The sequence below is a fragment of the Aspergillus homomorphus genome (genome assembly GCF_003184865.1).
Source record: "Aspergillus homomorphus CBS 101889 unplaced genomic scaffold BO97scaffold_7, whole genome shotgun sequence".
Lineage (NCBI taxonomy): Eukaryota > Fungi > Ascomycota > Eurotiomycetes > Eurotiales > Aspergillaceae > Aspergillus > Aspergillus homomorphus.
Genome location: NW_020291893.1, coordinates 539,527 through 560,487, shown reverse-complemented (window position 1 = coordinate 560,487; position 20,961 = coordinate 539,527). Strand labels below are relative to the sequence as shown.

At 53.8% G+C, this 20,961-nt stretch overlaps 6 protein-coding genes across 6 annotated transcripts; 5 read left to right on the top strand and 1 right to left on the bottom strand.

Moving 5' to 3' along the window:
* Positions 1 to 49: 49 nt before the first annotated feature.
* On the top strand, positions 50 to 4,567 carry BO97DRAFT_468846 (RNA helicase; the record flags this gene model as incomplete). Its single annotated transcript, XM_025699783.1, has 3 exons — positions 50 to 295; positions 382 to 3,976; positions 4,114 to 4,567. The coding sequence occupies 3 exons, from the start codon at positions 50 to 52 to the stop codon at positions 4,383 to 4,385; spliced, it is 4,113 nt and encodes a 1,370-aa protein (XP_025554075.1). The 3' UTR covers positions 4,386 to 4,567.
* A 909-nt stretch (positions 4,568 to 5,476) lies between these two features.
* BO97DRAFT_260617 (uncharacterized protein) lies at positions 5,477 to 8,003 on the bottom strand. Its single transcript, XM_025690900.1, has 4 exons — positions 7,853 to 8,003; positions 6,572 to 7,675; positions 5,966 to 6,505; positions 5,477 to 5,915 (listed from the first exon to the last, which is right to left on the bottom strand). Exons 1-4 carry the CDS (start codon positions 7,862 to 7,864, stop codon positions 5,646 to 5,648), a joined length of 1,926 nt encoding a protein of 641 aa, XP_025554074.1. The 5' UTR covers positions 7,865 to 8,003; the 3' UTR covers positions 5,477 to 5,645.
* A 780-nt stretch (positions 8,004 to 8,783) lies between these two features.
* BO97DRAFT_260596 (uncharacterized protein) lies at positions 8,784 to 9,421 on the top strand. Its single transcript, XM_025690899.1, has one exon. It carries the CDS (start codon positions 8,875 to 8,877, stop codon positions 9,217 to 9,219), a length of 345 nt encoding a protein of 114 aa, XP_025554073.1. The 5' UTR covers positions 8,784 to 8,874; the 3' UTR covers positions 9,220 to 9,421.
* Positions 9,422 to 12,637: 3,216 nt separating this feature from the next.
* On the top strand, positions 12,638 to 14,807 carry BO97DRAFT_422268 (putative C6 finger domain protein; the record flags this gene model as incomplete). Its single annotated transcript, XM_025696786.1, has 2 exons — positions 12,638 to 13,414; positions 13,485 to 14,807. 2 exons carry the CDS (start codon positions 12,638 to 12,640, stop codon positions 14,805 to 14,807), a joined length of 2,100 nt encoding a protein of 699 aa, XP_025554072.1.
* A 2,007-nt stretch (positions 14,808 to 16,814) lies between these two features.
* On the top strand, positions 16,815 to 18,004 carry BO97DRAFT_403949 (putative DNA-directed RNA polymerase III RPC4). Its single transcript, XM_025694847.1, has one exon. It carries the CDS (start codon positions 16,963 to 16,965, stop codon positions 17,977 to 17,979), a length of 1,017 nt encoding a protein of 338 aa, XP_025554071.1. The 5' UTR covers positions 16,815 to 16,962; the 3' UTR covers positions 17,980 to 18,004.
* A 1,767-nt stretch (positions 18,005 to 19,771) lies between these two features.
* Positions 19,772 to 20,161, top strand: BO97DRAFT_422266 (uncharacterized protein; the record flags this gene model as incomplete). The annotated part of the gene is made up of 1 exon (XM_025696785.1): positions 19,772 to 20,161. One exon carries the CDS (start codon positions 19,772 to 19,774, stop codon positions 20,159 to 20,161), a length of 390 nt encoding a protein of 129 aa, XP_025554070.1.
* Positions 20,162 to 20,961: the final 800 nt, after the last annotated feature.

The window sequence follows — 20,961 nt, the reverse complement described above, 5'->3', positions numbered from 1 at the left end:
TCCTTCAATTGAAGGCTTCGAAGCGAGGGGCATCTCTTGCTCAACAGCAATGGCCCCCAAGAAAAAGTCCGAGAACCGGGGCGGCGCACCCAAACCGGGGACTAAGCAGGCCAAAGCTGCGGCCGAGCAATCTGCTGCTGAGAAGGCCAAAAAAGCACAGGGCGCAACCGACGAGCAGAAGAAACCCTCTGTCAAAGAGGTCATTGGAGGCGCATCATGGACGGGGAAACTGCCTGTGAATATGCTCGCGGAGCATTGCCAGAAGCAGAAATGGGAGAAGCCGGAATACACCATGGTAGGCTTTTCCTTGAGCCCTAGACTCATTGCCGCATGCGCTGCAAGGTGAGCCATTCGAAACTGACGGTTATGCTATTGACATAGATGAAAGTCTCGGAGGGCTTTGTCTCCAGCGTTATATTGAAGCGCATTGACCCCAAGACTCGCGAAACGATCGTCCTTCCCCCGATGAAACTGCCTCCGTCGCATAAACACCTCGCTGCTCAGCCCACCGCGCTAGAAGCTCGACATTTCGCCGCAGCGTATACGCTGTACCGAGTCTGCAATATGAAGAACCTACATATGATGATGCCGCCGACGTACAAGAAGCTTTGGCGGGAAGATTTTGCTGCCCTTAAGGCCGCGGATTGCAAAGAAGGAAAGAGCTGGATGTACGAGGCTGACCCGTTCCTGGCGAAGCTGGAACGGGAGAGCGCCGCGGCTGATCTGGAGAAGAAGCGCAAGGAGAGGGAGAAGGCTCAGGCGGCCAAGGCCGCGGATACAACAGTCGATCTGGGACTGGGTTCCGGCGCCGGCGCCGGCGGCGAGAACAAGAGCAGGAAAATCTGGTCGCATGCGCCCAAGGTCGACCTTGGAAGCAAGATTCGTCGTGAGATCGAGGGCATGTTGCGTGAGCATGCGATCTGGAATCCGTACGGGGTGGAAATCCCGCAAAAGGAGCGCAGTGCCATCGTCGACGAGCTCACTCGGCTCGGATTCCGGCGCAGCCACGTCGAGGAGGCTGTTGGCACTTGTAAGGACCGGGAAGAGGTCCTGGAATGGCTTCTCATTTATGTGCCAGAGGATGATCTGCCTCGTTGGTGTCTGCCTGAGGGTTATTCCGCTGGCGTGAGCCTGGCAAGCGATGACCTTGCCAGAGAGGCAAAGATTAAACGTCTCACCTCTATCGGCTACCCTGCCGATCTCTGCACGCGGATTTTGGATAATAAGAAAGGTGATGAACTTGCCGCAGCGGAGTTCCTCCAAAATACACTGGTGCACGGTGGAGATGCCACTGCCGAGCCTTCTTCGTCCGGGGAGGAAGATTTGTGGGTAGAAGAGCAGGAGACCCTGGAGGCTATCTTTGGAGAGCGTTACTCTCGGGTTTCTGACAAAGTCTGCGAGATTAAAGGCGAGAATCCTGACCTACCAGAGTCTTTGACTTTCCGGTTTCAACGGCCTTCGACACATTACCCATCTTCTCCGCCGGTAATCTCCATTCAGGCGAAAGGTATTCCCGCTTATATACGTCTCAGTGCGATTCGCCAGGTGGTGCAGTACTCCGAAGAGAACTTCTTGGGAGAGTCGATGATATACAATATGCTGGACTGGCTGGAGACCAATCTCCCGGCAGTCATGGAGAATCCAGGAAAGCTGCGAGACATCTCGACGGTGACAGCCCCTCTTGCTCCAGCCGGGACCACCTCAAACCTCCCAGTGCGCTCATCGCGCAAGAAGGGTAACGAGGTCAAATGGCAACCAGGTGCACCGCAAAGCATCTCATTGCGCGAGTCCTGGGAAGCAAAGCAGTCAACTAAGGAGCAACAAGATATGCTACGGAAGCGCCAATCGCTCCCTGCCTGGAACACTCAGGAGGCCATTATCAATGCTGTGAACACACATCAAGTTACGATCATTTCCGGAGAGACTGGTAGTGGAAAGAGTACACAGTCTGTTCAGTTCCTGCTCGATGACCTGATTAAGAGAGACCTCGGCGCTGCCGCGAACATCATCTGTACTCAGCCGCGCAGAATCTCAGCTTTGGGACTGGCCGATCGAGTCAGCGATGAGCGCTGCGCGTCTGTTGGCGAAGAGGTTGGGTACATCATTCGAGGAGAATCCAAGATCAAGTCGGGCCGGACGAAGATCACGTTCGTGACGACGGGTGTCTTGCTCCGTCGCATGCAGTCGGGCAGTGGCCCTGATGGCAATGTTGCAAGCTCTCTCTCAGATGTCACTCACGTCGTTGTCGATGAGGTGCACGAGCGAAGCCTCGACACTGATTTCCTCTTAGCGCTTCTCAGAGATGTTCTTCGCCACCGCAAAGATATCAAGGTCATCCTGATGAGTGCAACCCTCGATGCAAATATCTTCATCAACTACTTTGGCGGCCGCCAGTCGGTTGGCCTGGTTAATATCCCAGGACGTACTTTCCCTGTCGACGATTACTACTTGGACGATGTTATTCGCGATACAGGATTCTATCCCGAGCTCACAGAGCGGGATTTCGACGAGGAGACTACATCTTCGTCACAGTCCGATGAGCCCCTCGGCAAGGTACTTCGGAGCATCGGAATGGGTATCAACTACGAGCTGATTGCCTCTACCGTCCGATACATCGATGCCAAGCTGGGCGACCAGCCCGGTGGTATTCTGATCTTCTTGCCCGGTACCATGGAGATCGAAAGATGTCTCAACGCCGTGAGGAGAATCCCGAACGCCCACCCTCTACCTTTGCACGCGTCTCTTTTGCCAGCCGAACAACGGCGTGTATTCCTGAGTGCCCCGAAGGGCATGAGAAAAGTCATCGCAGCCACCAACGTCGCCGAGACGTCTATCACTATCGAAGACATCGTGGCCGTCATTGATACCGGCCGCGTGAAAGAGACGAGCTACGACCCCCGAGACAACATCGTACGGCTGCAAGAGGTCTGGGCTTCGCAAGCCGCCTGCAAGCAACGGCGCGGACGTGCCGGTCGTGTCAGAGCAGGATCATGTTACAAGCTCTACACGCGCAAGGCCGAGACGAGCATGCCCCATCGACCCGACCCGGAGATCCGACGCGTGCCGTTGGAGCAACTATGTCTCTCGGTGAAAGCGATGCAAGGCATCAACGACGTCGCTCACTTCCTCGCCAACACGATTACACCGCCCGAAAGCACGGCCGTCGAGGGCGCCCTAGATTTCTTGCACCGCGTCGGAGCCCTCGATCACGACCGACTGACAGCGCTAGGCCGCTACCTCTCGATGATCCCCGCGGACCTCCGGTGCGCCAAGCTGATGGTCTACGGCTCCATCTTCAGCTGCATCGACGCCTGCGTGACCATCTCCGCCATCCTGACCGTCAAGAGCCCCTTCGTTTCGCCGCGCGACAAACGCGAGGAAGCCACGGCCGCCAAAGCGGCCTTCACCAAGGGCGCCAACGACGGCGACCTACTGACGGACCTGCTCGCGTACCAACAATGGTCGGATCGAGTGCAAGCCCACGGCTACTGGCAAACGCAAAGCTGGTGCGCCGCCAATTTCCTCTCTCACCAAACGCTGCGCGACATCTCCTCCAACCGAGCCCAACTCCTCACCTCCCTCAAAGACGCGGGCCTCCTCCCCGTCGATTACTCCTCTCAATCCCAATCCCAGCCCCCATCATCCTCTCGCAGCAGCAACAACAACACCAACAACAACACCTGGAACCGCAACACGCACAACAAACCCCTCCTCCGCGCTCTAATAGCAGGCGCCTTCCAGCCGCAGGTCGCACAGATCTCCTTCCCCGACAAGAAATTCGCCTCCTCGATCACAGGCACAGTAGAAATCGACCCCGATGCACGCACAATCAAGTACTTCAACCAAGAGAACGGACGGGTCTTCATCCACCCAAGCTCTTTGCTCTTCTCAGCCCAGAACTACCCCGGCGGCGCCGCCTACCTAAGCTACTTCACCAAGATGGCGACAAGCAAGGTGTTTGTGAGAGACTTGACTCGTGAGTTTTTTTTTTTCCCCCCCCAGGCACAATCCCAACCCCAACTCCCATCCCTAATCCACCAAGCCCAACAAACCCCCGAGATATAACTTCACCTATCTATCTATCTACTTAAATAACTAATATCATCAATAAAGCATTCAACGCCTATTCCCTCCTCCTCTTCTGCGGCTCCATCGACCTAGACACCACGGGTCGCGGGTTGATAGTAGACGGGTGGCTGCGGCTGCGCGGCTGGGCGCGCATCGGCGTCCTCGTATCCCGGTTGCGGATGATGCTCGATGAGGTGATCGCTCGGCGCATCGATCAGGCGCCTGGCTCTGCGGGGGGCGCGGTCGATGGTGGTCTGGCGGGGCAGGTGATTGAGGTGGTGAAGCGGTTGGTGGAGTTTAATGGGTTGGATCAGTGAGGGTGAGGTTGGGTTCTGGTTGCCTGCTCTGCCCTGTCATGTTTATTGGGTGTGGTTGGAATGGGATTTGCTTTTTTTTTGTGTGTAGGATGGTTCTTGGGAAGATTATTCGTTGGGTTTCTTTTTAGAGAGGACGGAAGCTATTTGGATGCTTTTTGGTAAACTTTTGGAGGAAAGGGGATTATACCATGCTATGGACCAGATAGAGAGGGGATCAGAAGTTGACTTTCTTGGCGAAATAGTGACCTAGAGTGGTGAAAAGTAAATAGTTGCGTGAAATACTAGAGACTTATCTTGGTTAGGCATCATCTTGGGGTATACCAGATAAATTGTCAGAACTGGAAGGCATTCGGCACTAAAGGTCACTTGGTGGGCAAACGATGCCAAACGCAGGGCGGCGCGAATGATAGCTCAAAATACATACTTACCTATCGAGTCTAAAAAGCTTATGAGGTCAAGGTACGCATTCTGACAAATTTTGCATAAGAAAGAAAAGTAAGTTCGAATTGTCATTAAAACCTGCGCCATAATCCTGGATGATAATCCGCAAGTGGAGGGGGAAAAAAAGGTTTGCCGCGTGAGAAGGAAAGAACAAGGTCATTCCAAAATCCAGGACATGAGAAAACAGGGAGATAGGAAAATTAATTGTCCATGATACTCTTTGACAGGCTTGCGTCTCGTATCGTGAGGTATCTGTCCATGGGGACCAAAGCATGCCGGGAACGTAAAGTCATCAAGAGTCGACATGGGATAGGTGGTGGTGCGTAAGAAAGAGGAGGTTGCGAAGAGACAAAGGAGAGGGAAATGGCAGAACCTGAAGGAATGGCAGGTTTCAGAAAGGAAGAAAGAAAGATAACGAGCCATCGATTCCATAAACTCCCGAGCCTGGATTGTTTGCGCGGCTTTCGTGTCATCCGAATCATTAGATCAATGCAAAAATCAAAATAACTCCGCCTTCCCTTGATACCCGATGTCCCTGACACAGTGATCGGGGTTTTTTCTTCTGTGGTGTCTAAGTCCAATGTGCTTGACTCGGGGCATTGCCCTTAGCCTCATCAATTAGGATGTAAGAAAATGTAACGAGTGAAAGAGGGGACCAAGTTCCTGGTCGGTAAAATGTTGTGTGGTTAAGTTCATCTTTGGTCTTGTGTTCCGGTGCTCAGCTCATTCAGACAGCCATGAGCCGATATCATGTCTCATAGAAGAGCACAAGAATCGCCTGGGCAAGAGCAAGAGTGGAGGATTGGATGAGAAACAGTACTAGACATTGACTTTTTTGCAATAGTGGGCTGCTTCGAGCGTCGAGTTCTGGCTGATAGAAGAGCTGTCCTTATGGTTGTCGGGAAGAAGAAACCCTCTCTTCATCTCGGCCTCGACGAAGAGAGAAGCACGCTTGTATCGCTTGTCAGTATACTTCTCGTAAATTGCGGCATGATGTTTGCCAGGTCTCTCGCAGCACTCCACCATGAGGGAGATGAGTGGAAGCAGCTGAGAGTAAGTGTACCCTGCATAGTGAGCGTGGGCGGGTGTCTGTGGCTGATTAGCATGGTCCAGTACATCCAATTTAAGGAGGTCCATACCCAGTCGCCCTTTCTCAGCATCAGCATTGCCAGACAATGAGCCCCCGCGGCAACGAAGCTAGCAGGACTGCCAACGAAGCGTTCATCCATGATGGTAATCTCCAGAAAGTACTTGGCAAGGGTGCGCGTTTCCAGATCATAGTCGTCGGCTTTGCTGATGCGGCGCAGAAAACTCATCGGACCGGGCCATCCCAGTTCGAACTGCAACATACTCAACATGAACCATTCAGCCTTCAGAATCTCATCCGCAGAGTAACCGCCGTCAACCATGTAGACGATCTCTTGGATGGACGGACAGTTGATCTCTTCATACTTGGCGGCGATGAAAATCGCAGTGGCGCCCACCAATTGAAGCTTGTTGAGGGAGACGATCTTGCAGGACAAAAACCGATCAATGTAGTTAACACACAGATAGAGGGTTTCGGGCAACAGAGAGAACCGATGGTGGACCTGCACTAGCCAATCCATGAGCACCGAGCGCATTGACCACTGGATCTCGGCCTGGTTGTCCATGTAATGCGCATTTGGCAACAACTTGATCTATTCATAGCATAATGGTTAGTAATTCACTCCTGATGAGGGCCACTATTCACCAAAGGAACATACCTCCTGCTCTCTCATGTACTCGAATATGTCCTCACCGTACTCCGCAACCATACTAGTGTCCCAAAACTCATCTTCAATGTCTTCCTCTGTACGCGTGGCCTCAACAACCTGCTTTGCAATGGCTAGCTCTCGTCTGACCTGCTGGGTGTACTTGGGAAACAGGACTGTCGTGGCGCCACCAGTGGTGTTCTCCCCACGCGAACGGTAGGAGCGAGCCGTGATGTATCCATCATCGTCCTCATTCTCCTCCTCTTCATCGTCCCAATACTCCTCGAATTCGGCCTGAGCTGGCAGGCGATCCTGGGTGACGTGGGAGCTTGACGCAGATTCGCGGGGAGGCTTGATGACAGGATCAGAGACATCCTGATTTGCAGAGTCGAGTTCCTCACGGGACTGGTGATTCTCCTTCAAATCTTGCACTTTGCAGACATCATCGTCAACCTTGGGCAGATCCTTGTCATCATCTTCGACTACACCAGAGTGCTCTTCCAGTTGTCCCAGCACAGGCTTTGGGATCTCATCTGATTTGGTTTCTTCCTTTGCGCCATGTTGCTTCGCAGGTGCGGTAGGCGCATGTGCAAGAGACGGTTCAACCTTTCCTTGCTTCGCTTCCTTGTTGATTTCCTTGGATGTGTTTTCGCATTTGTCGGCTGGTGCCTTTGATGAGTCCTTGAAGATGGTGGCCCGCTTGTTCAAAGTCTTGCGGGTATTGGCTGCGTGTTGCTGCACGGCAGTCTTTTTCGATGACTCGACAGGCTTCGCATGAGTGACGTTGGTAACATTGCTCAGGATGCCCTTCATCCCCAGTGGACGCTGGGCTGGCTGTGCTAGGACTGTGGACTTTTTCTCGACGGCCGCGGCCGGCTTTTCGGCAGCTTTCGACTGCTTCCTCCCAGCAAGGGATGTGTCATCGCGGGTGGTATTGACGGGCTTGGAAGTGTTGCTGACATCGCCGAACGCTGCTCGCTTGGAGGTAGGCTTCACAGCGCCATTCTGGTACAGAGCCGACAGCGCAGGGGTGGATTTGTTGCGCTGGTGGAGGGTTTTGCCGGCCGCAGCAGGGAAGGGGGCATTCTCGTCGCCACGGACACGGATTCTCTGAGGCTAGAAAGACAATTTACTGTCAGTCCTATGCTGAAGCCTAACGCGACCTTGGAAAAGAAGTTTCGAGAAAGTCCAAGTCCCATGGCGCGTGGCAAAATTGTGGACTGAGGGGACAACATCTGGCCGACCCAATGATCGACAGTATTTGAACGGGGCGACAAAAAGACAATAACGTACCTTAGCATCCATGGTGGGCTCAAGTCAACGATCACTCTGAGCCTCCAGGACTCGACGTGGACAGTTGGATGGAACGGGGGCTGTTGTTGTTTACTTTCTCTGCGTCCTGCGCAAGAGCAGTCGTCGCAGCAGCTAAAGTTATACTAAAAGCGGCCCCAAACAAACAACAACAACAACCACGCCAAGTGCAGGAAAACGAAGAATTAATTCAGTGAGGGCCGAGACAAAGGACGAACACTGAATTCGCACGAGACCTGAGAGTAACAGGCAGAGAATCGAGAAAAAAATCGAATGGCGACGAGGAGCAGCGACGAGGAAGGGAGTGGGAGGGCGCGACAGGGCAGGACAAAAACAGTTCAGGTCCAGTTGTTGGATGGCAACAAGGGCATTACCCAAAACGGTCACTTCCTTACTTGGTTACCGTCAACAACCAGCAGCTATGCTTAGGTCAGCTTCTGTGAGTGTAGTTTGTCCCGTTTGTTTGGTTTGTTCTGCTGTGCAGCGTGGGTGACATCACTGAGCGCGTCTTCCCGCCATCACCGAATTTCTCTTCCCCTCAGATATCTTGCATCCCATTGTGAAATGAGAATATTTCTGACTGGAATCATTATCCCACAGACAATGCGATTCTGCCTTTGGATTACATCGATGCATTCCTGCTCTGGGCGAGAATGGACAGGGGCTGAACTAGGAACGGGCGGGGAACGCGCCGAGCGACACGAAATCGCCAGCCTGGCAACGCGAGAGCACGTGATTGCTCCCGGGCGCTACGCTCCACCAATTTCGCTCCAGTATTTGGCTTGAATGCCGCAATGGATAGCGGTTGACGAACAGATTCATCGATCGAGGCTACAAGGCGCAATGTATTTTTGGGAACAGACTTAGCGTCCATAAAGGCCGCTCATGATCTTTCGAGGTAAATTTTGACTAAGGTGCTGAAGAAAAGGGAGAAGAAGGATTGACGAAGGGAAGGAATGGTCCTTGCGCTTGAGATCGGAGCCAGCGCATGGTAGGAATGAACGATGATGATGAAAGATCACCCGGAAAAGAATAATGAAGATAGTGTCAATGACTTGAAGAACTCCTGTTTCTCGCTGGCTTTACAAGTTTTGGGGATTGTCTTCAGTCTCTTGGGATTCATTTTGCTTCGGCCTGTTCTCTGGTTCCCGTTTACACCCGTGCAAATGCCAACGTCGCCAGGAAGCCACTGTGGGACGCGGACCCGGCGCTGCCTATCATGGAGGGGAACAATCTTCGTCTGGACAATCGCCGATCGCGCCTGTAGCAATCAGTCCTACCGAGGACCGTCCCGTGGATTGGTTGCGCCTTTTCGCAGAGGATTGAGGGGAAAGTATCCGCACGAGTGAGCTCTTGATAAGTTAAATTGATGAGTTAAACTAAAAGCAGAGAGGAAGGATGAAGATAAAGATAGAGCGACAGCGGAAGCAGAAGCAGGAAACGGAGACCGCTGACTTTTTTGAGGTGTTGCGGGTGAGCCGAAGTGGACTATTGAATGAGCGCAAAGTTTCGGTGTGGGCAAGAGACAACAACAATAGTCGGCGTTGCAGGACGAGCGTCACTTCAATCCTTTCTTTATTCGGAGTTTATTGATTGACTCCAATGGGACAAGAGCCCCGCCGAGTTCTCCGTCCCTCACTCCATCCGAAGAACATTGCAACTACGTACGACAACGACCACCATTTCATTCAACAGTGTCTTGACACTTGCTGTTCTATCTATTGTATCAATCCGGGAAATCGCAAGAAGAAATCCTCCTGGATGATGGCTATCTGACCTATAACCATAACCTTACTGCTTAGGGTGTGGGTGGCTGCACACTGCACCTGCTCCAAATCCCTTTCCACCCCACTCGGCTAACGACATCGTTGCGCCGGTTGGTCGTGGCTCGGAGTTGTTCGTTTCTGTGTCTTATTTTGCACTTCCGTTCATGCTTTCTTAGTCGCTCCAGATTCCCCCGTCCCCAATGCCCCAAGGTTCCTCGAGTCAGGAATGAGGGACATAGACATATGTCAAGCCTGACCTTTGCGAGCCACCGGGTGGCTAAAGGAGGAGGGAGTACCTTTGGAGAGAGGATGACGGAAATGAATAGAAGAGCAGAATGCGATGTCACACCGGGACCTGCAGACTGACTGGGAAATGAATGATCACTGGATGTTAAGAGAGGCGGCCGGATGGACACGCTCTACCCGCGGATAGAATGCATTTACACATACGTTCGGAAACCTGGGGAGGGGAAGGCAAGGGAAAGGAAAGAAAAAGAGGTCGATGGGGAAATGAATGAATGACTTGTGCCTGCCCGAATGTTGACGAGGGACAATTCTTCGTCCATTCATTCATCCAAGCATCCATCTATCCATCCATTCATCCAACCTTACGTAGTCCGCGGTGGCCGAGGGAGGGAGGGGTAAAAGAGAAAGGACAAGTCTGGACAGGCGCAGATCATGAAACGAGGCAACAATTGGGCGTGATCGCTGGTCGGTGCTGTTGGCCTGAAGCCAGAGCCAATAATGCCCCCATCCTCTCCATCTTTGTCCCTCTCTGTTGCCCCATTCCCGTTCGTTCATTCATCTAGCTCCAGCAATCAGTTTAACCCACATGCTTGTGATGGGACAGACTGGGGGGGGGGGGGGGGCGCAAAAGAAGTCAATGATGGTCGCATCGCTTGCTTCAACCCCAGGGTCTGTGAGCATGAATCAACCTCCGGGCGGGAATTCAGCCCTGCATGTCTTAGTGAATCCGTTTTCCAGCTAGAAATCCACAAGGAACAATCCGGATCGCATTGGCGCAATGAGTGACGGGGAGATGGTCTGGTCGCATTGACTGATTTGCGATAGATTCCAAGCTCTCTTTCTCCGCCTGGGTCTGCGCCTGTCGGAGTGTGCTTCGTGTTTGGATTTTCCTAAACAAAAGAACGAATTCAGGCGGTGACTTCGAACCGGATCATTTTCCTTTAGGGATCGCTCGACCATGTCTGGTGGTGACCGGGATGTTGATCGGGGGTGTCATTCGACGTGGCCGCGCTGAGGATGTGCCAGCCAACCCGACGCCACTCCGCTTTCCCTCTATTCTTCATACCCTCTCTGTCTCTGTCTCTGTCTCTCACCTCTCTCTGCGTTTGTGTCGTGCGACGAGATTAGGACCCAACAGTGTCGAGTAGAATATGCTACGCACATGGAAAGATGTAGATATAGGTCACTTAGTTTTATGCGAAACTCGTCCTGATCCGATAAACATGCGTATTCCCAAGAACGGAGATCCGCGGATGGGGAGGGGGAAGTCGCTGTTGGTTTGCGCCAGACCCGGCTTGATGTCTTAGCTATCCAGATGTCTTTCGCACGCTCTAGCCCATCTTTCGTTTGTTTACAGTTCAAAATGAGACCATGATTCTATACAGGCAGGGATTGCGACTCATGGCAATCGAAATTAAATACCGCCTAGGACCCCAAATGGTCGCAGGCGAGGAGTTGATGTTCCCCGTAGACGCCGTCGTATCCGGGCCGTGGACGGAATGCGATCTGGGACTTTGCGATTCAATAGACCAACGCGCACGGCACAATTCGGCGAATATAGAAGTTAGAGACATACAATTGAGAGAAAGAACGAATTTCGAGATGTTTATGAGTTGGCCATAAGGCATATTGGAAAGGAGGGGAACGTGAGGCGTATGTGGTCACCGACCCCAGTAGCTGCTGAAGTGGTGGTGTGGGTGAAACCACTTCTGGGCTTGCTTGCCTTTCACTCAGTCAGTCAGTGGGCTTCTCTCTTCCCTCTCTCTCTCTCCCTCTTCTTCTTCCTCCTCTCCTCCCTCAACCCTCTTTCGACAACCCCAATCCTCGACTTCGTTCGCCCATCGCCTCTCCCTTCTCCATCCTTTCTCGATTTTTGGGTGCAGTATCTGTCTGGTAGGTTCTCCTCCATCGTTTTTTCTCCTATATTTGTGTCCCCGACTGCAACATGGGGCCCTGACCCGCTCTGTTCTCCTGACTCGCTTCGGCTCTGCGTGATGCCACCGCTGACATACCCAAGCGCTTGGTAGAACGACTCACTTCGCCCACGGCCCAACCTCCGACTTCCTCCCCCCATCGCCATCGCTATCCTTCCTTCTTCATCCTGTCGGATCTGGTACATGGGTGCGACTCTGGATAATACAGTTTGACCTGTCATCGGTGTGTCTTTGTTCCTCTCCCTCCTCATTCCGGCCGATTCGGGTTGTTTCTTCCCTGCTCCTCAACACCATCACCACACCCACCCTCTCAACTCTGCGATCCATCAGGATCCAACAGGCCTGGATCTACCATCTGCTCCCTATCATCATCTATTTCTCGAAACACTTCTCACTCATTTGGATTTGTCTGAGAACACATTGTGCTGACATTTAGGCTGGTTTCCGTTCCAGTATCGATCGGTTTTTTCTTGCCTTTCCCGTCGCTTTCGGCTGTTGCGACTTGGGGTGTCCTCATCCCATCCACCACAACCCGGGGTCATCGATCCTGTCAATAAAATCAATCGCGGGTCATCCATCTTTTAACCAACCTCTTCTGGGTTTTCTGTTGTGGTAGGTTTGGATGGACTTTGCCCATACCCTTCCTCGTATTTCCCGTCTCTGCCTCTTCACTCCTCCCCATCCGCAAAAACCCCCACCCATCATCCTCTTCCCTCCTTACCCGGATCGATGCTATCCTCCCCCAATTCGAGAGCAGCCGGTTGATACGATCATCAATGTAGTAGCAGTGTGGTAGCACCCCCTTTTGGACCTTTTCCACCATGCAGGCTGTCTCATACGAACAGCATGCGGCTCCTGGGGCGTCGCCTGCCTATACCGACTATCGCTCGCCTCAAGAGCCTTCCCCCAGGAGTTCGGTGCCCAAGAACGTCGCCTTTGAGCTGCTACTCGATGAGAATTCCAAGGTGCGGGCTCGCATACCTATGCGAGTGCAAATCTACCCTCATGATACCACGGATTCCATTGTGACTACTGTCAAGAATTTTTATGGGATCTACGATACTACTGCTAGTGGGGTTAGCTTTGAGGATGAGCAGGGTATCACCCTCATTGCCAGGTATGAAAACCTCCGAAATAACATGACTGTATACGTGCGAGTCATTCCCGTGCAAGCCTATACCGAAGGTTACGGGGACCGCTTCTATGGGCACCTTCCTATGGATGCTCGCAAGCGTCCCAGTTTGGGAGAGCCTTTCCAGATGGCGCCGGCAATGCAGGCGGCGCACATCTTGGAGCATGGACAGCCACCTTCACGGCCCGCCTCCCGGCTCGCTCGGAAGCGCAGCATGTCGCCGTCCGGGCGCAGCCGTCGCAGCGCATCCCAGCACAAACAGTCGTCGCGCGGGGGCAACAAGAGCAGAGGCTCCAGCACGCATGGCAGCTTCATGGAGGATGGAGGCTATAGCGACAGCGAAGCCGGCTACGGATCTGTCTCGGGCGCAAGGAAGCCTCGTAGTGAGCAACTGGGTAGCTCAGACATTAGCATGGAGAACATCCTTCAAGATGGTCGCAGAAAGCGGCCCAAGTTCGAAAGCTCGGTAGGGGAAACCACCACTCGTCGCATCCATGCTAGACCATCTGCTGACCCTCAATCTCGCGATTATACAGGAATTGCCGCTGTTCGCTCCCCCTCAGGTGCCTCTCACTACTTCCACCTCTTCCATCTCCCCTCAGCGCCGGTCGATCGGCCAAGAAGGAGCCGTCTCACCTTTTGCCCGCCCCACTCAGCGGCCCTATAACTCGCAACAACCCCTTCTTCCTTCCCCTCAGAGCTATGGACATAATGAGCAAGCATACAGCCTGCATCATGGTCAAAATTCGGTCTATGCCACGCCGGTGGTTCCGGACCACGGACATCGCTTGCGCGACCGGGCCACCACACAATCGTCGGGGCAGTACAGTAATTCGGCTGGTCGTAACGCGGCTCCAGGGGTCCTCCCCACCCCCGACCCGACCATTGCGAGCTGCATCTCTGATGAGGATGTGGCTATGCAGCTGATTCGTCTGGGGGATGCTTCTAATTTCTCGCACGGTCGTACGTCCGCCTCCACCCTGGACGATGCCTTCAGCGGTGCTGCGGATGCCGCCTCCTCGACCGGCGCCACCAGCGACGGTGACGAGTACAGCGAGGATGACGATGATGATCTACCCATTCGAACCAAGCAGAGGCTGGACTCCAGCCCAATGCTGCCCCCGGGTGCCATGAAGCGCACCCACAAGCGGTTGGATGACATTCTGCCGAGTTTCGACAGTTCGGATGGTAGTTACGACGGCTACGATGATGAGTATCACCAAGAGGAACATCATGACCACACTATCAAGCATGAGATGGATGATGACTCCCTTTACCACGAGTCTGTTCCCAAATCTAAGAAGGCGAAGGTCCGCGCCGGCAGCACGGTCTCGACCAAGGCCCGTGGATCCAAGTCGGCACCAGGGCGCCCGAACAAGACAAGCAAGGCGACCACCAATGGTGCAGTGCGCAAGGCTAAGCCGATGCCCGCGGTGACTACCCAGAAAGCAGCGGTGTCCCCGGTCCTAGCCAGCCCGGCGCCCGTTCGCAAGAGCTCGACCTCGTCCGTGACCCTCCAACACCAACACCCCCATCCACTCGCTGCCGACGAGGAGGACCTATCCACCAAGCCGCGTTGCCAGCGATGCCGCAAGAGCAAGAAAGGCTGCGATCGGCAACGCCCTTGCGGCCGCTGCAAGGATGCTGGAATTGGCCTTGATGGCTGCATCAGTGAAGACGAAGGCAACGGTCGCAAAGGCCGGTACGGTCGTCACATGGGGGTCCCTGTCAAGAAAACGGTTGACTCGCCTACCAATGGTGCCGAAGCGCAACCTCTGGTGGCTGCTGCCGCGCCAATGGTCTCGTCGTCATCGTCATCGTCTGTCGTTGCCGACAAGAATAAGAAACGCAAGCGCTAGACCCATCCTGTATCCGGCATGAAGGATGACGGTCATGATGCCTTATCATCTCTGATTCACATTCGCGCCTGCACCTGTTTGTCCAAATATCGACTGATGAGCTGTGCCTGGATGGCTGCATTTTCGCAAACATATTTTACCTTTTAACATAGACGAGTGGAAATTACTTCTGTGTATCGCATCTATCCCCTCCTTTCATAACCCTGATCCTGTACCGTTGGCCCTCCATCCGGAAATCACCTGTCCTCCTGCTGCGCATCTCGTGCCACTTCTCTACTTCGGTGGGGCGTGGTTTGGTGGCTGCTCGGGGGGCTTTTGGATGCGTCGCTCATTCCAACATCGACCTTTGCGTCTCACATACTCTCTGATCCTTCACCTACGATCTACATACCACCCACGCTCCCTCCGACTGTCGACCTCACAACCTCGCATCAACTTGACGAGCCCCGGGCTCCTGTTACGGTCATTCACATCGTCATGCTTGTCGTATTACACTCTGCATTCTATTCTCAATAGTTCTAGCGATTGAACTGAGCGGGTTGATTGTGCTTATTGTGTCGTGTTCTTTTGGCGTTATTTTTTGCAGCTGAATCTGATGCGGCCCTGTGGGTTGCGTGGTCGCGTCCACCACTCTTTAAGATGCGATGACTGTGCCAATGTATCTGGATTGATTGGTTTTGTTGTTTTGAATGGCTGGATCATTGCTCCAACCGATCTGCTGGGGGTGAAGTTATAGCTGTCAAGTCTAGTGTGATCGGATAAGAAATATATATGTTTCATGTGGGTTCTGGTTGTAGATCTTGACAGCAATTTGAGCTGAGGATCTTTAGCATACTTTATTAGACCAAGTAAAATGCTAGTCCACTGGCAGTCCCTAGTAGTTATTCATCGAACTATAATCTAATTGAGTTAATATGGTGATTCCTCATTGTTCGATGAACAACAATGAAGCAATGAAATAGCTGACTCAGCAGTATTGAAACTGACAGATGCCGAGAATGAAGTGGCCAGAGCAAGCCCGATCCAGACTAGCGGCACTAAACTTCCGCAGCCCCGCCCTTGCACCTGACCGACCCAGAACGCGCGCTTCGCCGACCGGATTTTCTGCCCCGAGTTACCGCCTAGCGGCCTACCGACGGGGGACGAAAAAAGTTTCCATCAGCGGAAGTTCTGTCAGTATTCCTCCAACCACACCTCATCATCTCATCTCATTTTACGAACTGACACCGTCTCGACACCTCTACATCAATACCCAAACCCAACTCAAATCATCCTCGATTGCCAGCTTCACCCTCCCAAAAAAAGACACCGAGAAGCACAGCAAAATTCACGAAAGATGCCCCCCAAAGCTCCTCCCCGCCGCGGAGGAGCAACCGCCAACGCCGCAGGAACCCGGCGCACCACCGCCGCCGGCGCCGCCGCAGCAGCAACCACGACCACGACCCCCACGACCGCAACGACAGACTCTAACACATCAACACCGACGCCAACTCCCGGCGCCAGCGCCAGCGCACCAAAACCCCCGGTGCAAAGACTCCAAACCCTAAAGAAACGCACCCCACCCTCCGGAAGCATCGCGCGGCCTTCACCCACGCCTTCCGGTGCGGCTTTAGCCCCAACCGGCCTCGATAGTAACGCGCAACCCGCCAAACCAACCCTGAAATACAAGCCCCGCGCTGTGAACCGTCGGAGTAAGGAGGAGCGCGATGCGATTGAGAAGCTCGAGGCACAGCGGAATCGTGAGCGGTTGCGGGAGGCGGCTGCTATCCAGCGTGGGCGCGGTGGCGGCCGTGGCGGCCGGGGGCGAGGGGATATGCGGGGTGGTGGTGGGATGAATGGGCCTGCCAGACGGGGCCGTGGGGGCGCGTTGGTGGGTGGGTTTGATGCGAGGTCTAGGTCTCGGAGTGTTATGGAGTTGCCGCAGGGGGATACGGGGGCTGGTGGGGAGGGGTATGTGAGTTCTGATGAGAGTGATGGGGAGGTGCGCGTTAGTATTGATCGGATTAATTTGGGGAGTGAGGGGGAGGAGGATGAGTTTGATGGTTCTGGGGAAGGGAAGAAGGGGAAGGGTGGGTTTCGGTTGGAGGGCCGTGGGGGCATGCGGCCCTTGCGGCTTGAGAGGCATGAGCATGAGGAACGCGTTGTTAGTGTTAATATGGAGTCTAGTACTACTGGTGCTGGGCAAGCGAAGAAGGAGGCTGAGGCCAAGGCGAAGAGGAAGGAAGAGAAAAAGAAGGAGGATAATGCTTTGTTTGTGGAGCAGGATGATGAGGTGGATGAGGAGGAGGACAATGAATCCCCCGTCAAGGAGGAGCCTACGGATGATGATGACCGCGTTATGACTGATGTGCCTCGTGTCGATGAGGCTGCTACGATGGTCGATGATAATTTGCTCCCAGTCCAGAAGGTCAAGGTGCGCCGCAAGCTGAGCCCGTCTAAGTCTGTCTCTGAGACGTCGTCTGCCGTCCCCAGTCCTGAGCCTGAGGTGGTCGTCGATCCGAAGAGTTTGCTACGCACAAAGGAGGAGATCGAGGAGTACGAGAGGCATGAGCAGGATCTGGAGATCGTCAAGGATCTCTTTCAAAAGGAGCCGCGTCCGGAGGCCCCCGAGACCTCGGCGGGGACATCTGCTGCGGCGGCGGAGGGCGAGGAGAAGGACAAGGAGGGCGAGGGACAACAGCAGGAGGAAGAAGATGAATCCGCCAAGGATAAACTGGCCGGGCAGCTGTTCCTCATGCAGTTCCCGCCATTGACCCCCAACCTGGTGCTCCCCGGTACCGAGACCACCGACGCAGCACCGACCGAGCAACCCCCACCATCACAACAACCGGTCAAGCGCGAAGACGAGATGGAAATCGTCGATGGGGAGGACGAGGCGACGGTTGCGCGCGGCTCGTCCAAGCTGGTCACGGCCGCCGATCCGGGCCTCTCGGCTGGCCGAGTCGGCAAGTTGAACGTCCACGCTTCGGGTCGGGTGACGATGGACTGGGGTGGAATCAGCTTCGACTTGGACCGCGCGACGGCCGTGGACTTCCTCCAGGAAGCTTTGATTGTGTCCACGCCGCCGAATGCGGGCGACGAGGAGTTCCCCGATGACGAAAAGAAGGTGTGGGCGATGGGTCAGCTCAGCGGCAAGTTTACAGTGACGCCGAACTGGGAGAAGATGCTGTGAGGCTGGGGAGTGGGGGCATGAGTACCTACTTAGTAGATTGATTGATAGACAGCTGTCAATGACTGAATGAAAAGATCTGCATGGAGTATTGTCACTAATTGTTGTTTATTTCTGGGCTGTCAATGTACGTCACATTCAGGATGGGTGGTTGGGTGTTAGTATTGTAGTTGTTGTGGTGGTGGTGGTGGTGGGCGGAGGGGCTATGATGACGCCATACAACCAACCAATGCCCTGGAGACTTGCTCAGTGAGTGGTTGTAACTTGTTGCACCGTACAACCAGCCCGACCAGCCCCTCTGCAGGCTTTGTCGGCTGATGTTGATCATCATCATGGTCGGGTAGACCAGGTGATCATGACATCCATCTTCCCATTTGACCAGGGAATGAATGGGAACCTATTCTTAGCCGCTGAGGATGATCATCTGCCATGGATTAACCTGCAGTAGTCGGGAGAGCGAACTATGGTGGCAGGAGACTCGACTGAGATAGTTGCATAGTCCAGTCTGTATATGCAGAGTTGTAGATAGACAATCCTCCTCATTGTATCTAGTAGCCTAGTGTCAACGTCTCACTTGGTCAATCTTAATCTCTCCGCGGCAGATTAATGTCTCACTTCAGGGTTTGAATGATTGGATCCCGCGGGCTGCGGCGCTGACTAAGAGGCGAAGAGGGCTCGCGTGGAGGCCCGTCGAGCGATGATAGGCGGACAGTCGATAAGTGATTGTTAGTTGTTACCTTACAGGGAAAACGACCCTGAGCTCCACTGCAAGTACACTAGGCTGTTCCACGGCGGTAACTTGCAAGTTGCAAGCTGTAAAGCCCTGACAAGCTTCGGTCGCTGGCACGAGACATTCGATCAACTGGCACTAGTTCACCCGTGCGGGCACGGCTCAACTCGACAGCCAATGACTGCACAGGTAAAGAAGAGAGAGTGGGGGCAGTGCCTTGTCGCTTGTCCCGAAGAAGCTTGACTCTTCCCGCTAATAAGCCATTGGGTTTTCACTAATTGGCCTACTTTCAGTACTTTCAGTACAGGGTCAGCGCCCGTTGGCCTGTCAGCGCCTGGCCATACTGCCTGCGTACGGTAATTGTGGTATTGAGGACTGAAAAGTGGGAACTCAGTGGAAATTTACCCCCTGGGGGGAGGGGGGCGGCCGGGCCCTTTTTCTTCTCCTTCCCTCTTCTGCTGCTGCTGCTGCTGCTTCTTATTATTCTTATTGTTGTTGTTCCACTGTTTGCTTGCTCTCCTTCTTCCTCCCTCTTCCTCCTTCCTCCTATTTACTCTCCTCCCCCTCCTCCTCCTCCTCTTGTCTCCTGGTTCGTTACTTGTGCCTCGAATTTGACTCTACTCTCGCTTCCCGTCCCCCGGGTCGAATTGAGTTTTGGTTTTGCTGCCTGTCGTTCCCGTGGCTGTGTCGTTCCTCGTTCCCGCCAGTTTCAGGAGATCTGCTTAATCGTTCTTTTTTTCTCCCGTCCTCGCCTCGACCCGTCCGAGTGTGCGACAACTACGCTGTCGGTTCCAGATTCCATCCGACTTGGCTGCTTACCGTGGAGCTTGCTGGGTTATTCTAGTTCGACGCCTGGCAACCGTAAACAGTGGTGGTGGATTCTCTCGGTCTGCACGAGTGAGATTGCGCACGTTCGGGATCCGGTGGAGGCAGCCTTGCGCATCGCACTCGATCTAATCTAAACCCACCACATCTGCAACCCACAACAAAATTCTGTATTATATCTACACCCTCCGATTGCTTTTTGTGTCGCCTTGAGATTTGTTGCCGTTTTACACTCGCACGATGAAGCCCTCGACGATCGTTCTTTGTCTTGTCCCGACGATAGCCCTCGCCGCCGACGCCGACCGGGCACCTTCTCCCACCCCCTCCCTGCCGAATACCACCCCGCCTGCACCCTTACCAGAGATTCAAATCCGGCCCGACCAGGAAACTGTGCTGGGGATCCCACAAGACATCCGTCAATGGCAGGAGCGGGAGATACAGGCCAGCGAGGATACCGGTGCGGACCAAGGGTTGACTCTCGATAGCGGACTGGGGACGCTGGCCGCCTCCTCCTCGAGGGACACCAAGGCTCTGCGTGCTCGCAGTGAAGGAACCCTCGGACAGACGCCGTGGATTGGAATGGCCATCGGCTTGACCTGTACCGCGCTGGCGGCAGTTATGCTGGGTTGAAGGGCTCCTTGTTGCGACTCCACCTTCATCAACAACAACAAACAACATCGCATCCATCTTGCATACGGAGTTTTATAATTTTCGATCACCTTTTTTACGACGTTGTCCGGCGACCGCGATTGGATTGTTGGTTCGCCCTTTTCTGTTCTGCTACGAGCGCATCGCATACTTCTTGTCCACCCTCTCCGACCTGCATTTGGTCTGCAGCGGACTGGTCATCTAATACCGTGTGGATATCGGGCACGGTCCCTGCAGGTCCCTTGTTCTATACCTTTTCTTCTTTCCATCTTGCATGCATACCCAAGCCACCGTGTATAGACTGGGTTTCTACTTGTCTTATCTTCTGACGCTTCACTGTACGTGTATATGATACCTTGGAATTTTGGGTCGAGCCGACAGGCGGCTCGCTGATATTTTCTTGTTCTATTCTCATGATGTATCTACCAATATTATTTATGAACACTATTTCAGACTTTGATGATGATGATGATAGAAGGTAATCTCTCACAATGGCCCTGAGCACGAAATCTCGCCGCACCAATGGAGAAATCTCCCGCTCCGTGTGTCATGTGAGCCAAGTCTTAGTTGCAGGTTACTTGTCCGATGGGACTCGCTCTTTGTCCAGGGCGTTGCCCGATCCCAGCCCAGCAATATGAATACGATCAAAGCCTCGGTGGTCAACGAGGGAGGATGGCTTGGCCTGTCTGTCTGTCTGTCCCGGCGCCAGACAAAGAGAGTCCGTTGGCCTCGTATCCTGACGCTGACAGCGCATCGGCGGGGAACTGCCGGTGATTTATTCA